The sequence below is a fragment of the Morone saxatilis genome, unplaced genomic scaffold, assembly GCF_004916995.1.
Source record: "Morone saxatilis isolate NCDOM2014 unplaced genomic scaffold, NCSU_SB_2.0 Contig4, whole genome shotgun sequence".
NCBI classification, from domain to species: Eukaryota; Metazoa; Chordata; class Actinopteri; family Moronidae; genus Morone; species Morone saxatilis.
Window position 1 is genome coordinate 13919972 of NW_023339984.1, and position 4410 is coordinate 13924381.

At 38.2% G+C, this 4410-nt stretch overlaps 1 protein-coding gene across 1 annotated transcript in view; it reads left to right on the plus strand.

The window, feature by feature from the left end:
* Positions 1-438, plus strand: part of LOC118338486 (complement C1q tumor necrosis factor-related protein 3-like) — a 685-nt gene extending 247 nt beyond the window's left edge. The window contains exon 2 of the mRNA XM_035675785.1: positions 108-438. Coding sequence (XP_035531678.1) covers positions 108-397 — 290 coding nt within the window. The 3' untranslated portion in view covers positions 398-438. The remainder of the gene's footprint in view (positions 1-107) is intronic.
* Positions 439-4410: the final 3972 nt, after the last annotated feature.

Sequence of the window (4410 nt, forward strand, 5' to 3'; positions counted from 1 at the left end):
AAATAGAGAGAGCACTTTCAGTGTATTCCACCAAGGTCTGAAAATACTCTCCAAAAAGGATTCAAGGACTTCCATAAAGCTGTGTCAGATTTTGGAATAAAATGCTGTATCCACAGGTATCTTCGCTGCACCTGTTCCAGGCATTTACTACTTCACCTTCTTTTATAATGCTGGAGGATCACAGGAAGTTTTTCTAATCCTCATGAAGAACAACCAGGATGTTGTGTCGACCGCTGATCGGAAAACATCACATGATGATGCTGATAATGGTGGCAATGCAGTGTTCTTACAGCTGCAGCAAGGGGACCAGGTGTATATGCGCTTAGGTGCAAATACACATGTTTGGGGAGACAATTTCATTACCACCTTCAGTGGTTTTCTGGTCAGTCAGGTTTGAACAGTGAATAAAGATATGATTTATTTGTCATTACAGTTTTAAATTGTTGGTATCTCTATTTAATTGTAAAGCTTACAGTAGTTTACAATTGTATAGAAACAACTAACAACATTTATTTAAAAATAATACCTCTTGCATGCCAGATTATATTATATTTCGAAATCATGTATGTCCAGAGAGAGGGGATGGAGGCTGGAAATGCACCCGGGCTGGCTGTTTTGAGTCCCTGATCTAAAGGTTAGTACCAAGTCTTTGAGGTACTTTTATTTCACTGGTCTTGTTAATCAAATAATCATAGAGTAATAACTTTTTATAACCCTTTCTGTCGTAACCTAGGTCTAGGGATTGTGAGTTAAGTGTAGATCCTGGGAGAGAAGCAGGAATGCGAGGGTGGTGGCTAGAGACAAAGACCGTAACCAAGGTAAACAGAACTGCAGGCAGAGGAGAGCAGGGTTAGAGGAATATAAAAATAACAAGTAAGCAATGATTCACAAAAGAAACTGACTGATCAGGCACTGTGATCTTGTGAGGTTGATGAGGAAAAGTATTTAAAGGAGTCTTGATGCAGCCCCACATCCGGTATACCACAGAAGGATACTAAAAGACTGTACCCAGCCCAGCAACAGTCTGATCATCCTGCTGCCATCTGGGAAGAAGACTTAGCTTGGTCACTCAGGCTGTGAGACTGCTAAATTCATCCTCAACACTTTTTTTTATTTTATGACTTAGTAATACATTTTTATTTGTTTTACAAGCATGAAGAGAACCATATCTGAATTTCATTATATAAACTGACGTTGACAATAAAATAACCTTGAAAGTTTATAGTACAACAAACATGGATCAGATATCTATTGCCAAACAATGAAAACCACTCCTAAATTCATGGGATCTCAAGGGACATCAGTATTACAGTACCAACACAAGAATGACAAGTAATCACATTTATGGTAAATATTACTGTGAAATCACATAAAATAGTCAAAAGCTTAGAGCAATGAACTGTGTTCCACAGTTTTGTAGCTTGCTCATTACACAACCCTGCATTGAAAATGAAAAAAAAGCAACCTTGAATCCTTGACTGATATTGTTTGCTTGTAGCAAACACAGATCAGTTATCTATTACTAAACACGGAAAACTCCTCCTAAATTCATGGGAACTCAGGGGATATCAGTATTACTGAACCAACACAAGAATGACAAACACAGAGAGGATACAGCAGTATTTCTCATCTACATGCCAGTTTATTCTGATTACATGTTCACATGTACAGTAAATATTGCTGTGAAAAAACACTTAATTTGGTGAACTGATGTTTGTCACAGTTACAAGATGAATTGTCTAATGCCTGTCATACATACATGTCTTATTTTTTAGACTTGTGGAAGAGATTAAGCAAAGAAACTGTCCAATAAATATCCTAAGTGACTCAAACCAAACCAAGGGGTTTACCAGAGCATAGAAGCTAGAACAGTCTATTGCTTTGGTGGTACAACAGAGCCATAGCAGTGTCCTATTTATCCTCAGGAGTGTGTAGTTCCTCTGTTGCTTCCATCCAAATTCCATAACCAGTTTTAGTAAAGGTAGGCCATGTCATCATTGTTGGATGGAGCTGGAGCAGTGTCTGGCCATACAGTAATGTGTGTACAAGTAGTATAGCAGTGCTGTAAATACGCAACCTTGCAGAGCAAGTTGAGGTCTTGGGAATTCTGGGGGGTTGGAGGTGTGACTGCATATATCACTCTTAGTCTGCGATCTCAGAGTCAAAGCCATTAACAACCTGTGATAACAACACTGAAAATATAAATAAACGAATTTAAGACTACACAAAACCTGTCGCACTAATTAAATATTCTCTATCACCGTTCACTCCAGCGTCAGATCTGAGGTTATATGAACAGGACAGAGGAAAATCCCGGATTCTCATTTTAAAAGTAGTGCCATTAGCCACTCTGCCATATGGCGCATCCTACCCAAAAGCAACCAGGGGAAACTAGAGTCATCAGCGAGGAACCAAACAAGACCATAACAGTAGAACAGCACAAATGTTTAAACTATGAATAAGAGACAATAAATAATACAGTAGAGTAACATTTATACTGTACCATAATATATACAGTACAGAGTAAATACGGAGTCTAGTGACTGGAGCGAGAAAATGGACTCAGGTTATTTACAAGTTATCCAAAAAAAAAATACTTCCTACATCAAATTCCAGATCATCCTTGCAGCACTCAGCAAAAACACCTGCAAAAACATCCGTAACTAGCACACATGAAAAAGTTTACTACGCAAGGTAAACAAATCCAACACTTAACCAACAAAAGCCATCAAGGGATGGACACTAAAACCTCTTTCAATGCCATCACCAATTAACAAAATAAAAGGAATAGATCTTTAGTGAACACATTAGGAAACCGATTAAGTACCCTCAAGCAGAGCACAGCCCTTCAATGCTCATTTGGTGACTTAAAGGCATATTTAGTGCTCTAAGTTCCACGCTGAACTCCAAGGAAAAGAAAAATTTAGCAAGGTCTACAATAGCTTTATACTCAGGGATAGTACGATTTTAGTTAGTGAAAAGAAAGTTGAAAGAGTTGAATTAAAGCCTGGGAGTAAGTGCTTTGACAAACAAAAGAAAGTAAAAGGAGCGACAGCCGCGTCACGCAGGTGATGAAACCGTCACACACGGTTTGCAGAGACAGTTGGACACACACACACAGCAAGTTCCTTACAGAAAAACTAGAGGATTCTGAAAAATACACGTCCAAGCAAACCTCGCACATCTACAAGAGGGGGACTTATGTATCGAAAACACTGATGCATTATCAGACCCTTCTAGTTTTACAGCTTTTAATACATCATTCACCCCAGACTGGATGACTAACTAACTGTATTTGACTAAACACCTCTTTTGTACTTGGATTCTGGATTTCCTAACTACCAAGAACCCAGGTGTCAGAAAGTCACTCCTCCAACCCGCCAGATTCCAGACCTCAATTGCTCTGCAAGGGTTGCGTATTTACAGCACTGCTATACTACTGTGTACACACATTAACTGTAGGGCCAGACCACCTGCTCCCAGCCTCCATCCAACAATGATGACATGGCTACCTCCTTACTAAAAAAACTGGTTATGGAATTGGATGAGAACAACAAGAGGAACTACACACTCCTGAGGATAAATAGGACACTGCTATGGCTCTGTTGTACCACCAAAAAGCAAAACTGTTCCTAGCTTCTATGCTCTGGTAAACCCCTTGGTTTGGTTTGAGTCACTTAAGGATATTATTAAATTGGAAGTTTTCTTTTGCTTAAATCTTTCCACAAGTTAAAAAAATAAGACATTCGTATATGACAGGCATTAGACAATTCATCTTGTAACTGTGGACAACATCCAGTTCACCAAATTAAGTGTTTTTTCACAGCAATATTTAACTGTACATGTGAACAATGTAATCAGAATAAAACTGGGGGCCCAAAAAAAAATGGTTAAAGATGAGAAAACTGCTGTATCCCCTCGTGTTTTGCATTCTTTGTTGGTTCAGTAAATACTGATAAGCCCCTGAGTTCCATGAATTTAAGGAGGAGTTTTCCAGTGTTTAGTAAAGATAACTGATCTGTGGTTTTGCTAACAAGCAAACAATATCAAGTCAAAAGGATTCAAAGGTTGCTTTTTTTTTCATTTTTCCAATGCAGGGTTGTGTAATATGGCAGCTACAAAACTGGGAACACAGTTCATGCTCTAAGCTTTTGACCTATTATGTGAGATTTCCATAATATTTTACCATAAAGTGATTACCTTGTCATTCTTGTGTTGGCTGTAAATACTGATGTCCCTTGGAGATCCCATGAATTAGGAGTGGTTTTCATTGTTTGGCAATAGATATCTGATCCATGTTTGTTGTACCTAAAACTTTCAGGTTATTTGATTGTCAACGTCAGTTTATATAAGAAATTCAGATATGGTTCTCTTCATGCTTGTAAAACAAATAAAAATGTATACTAAAGA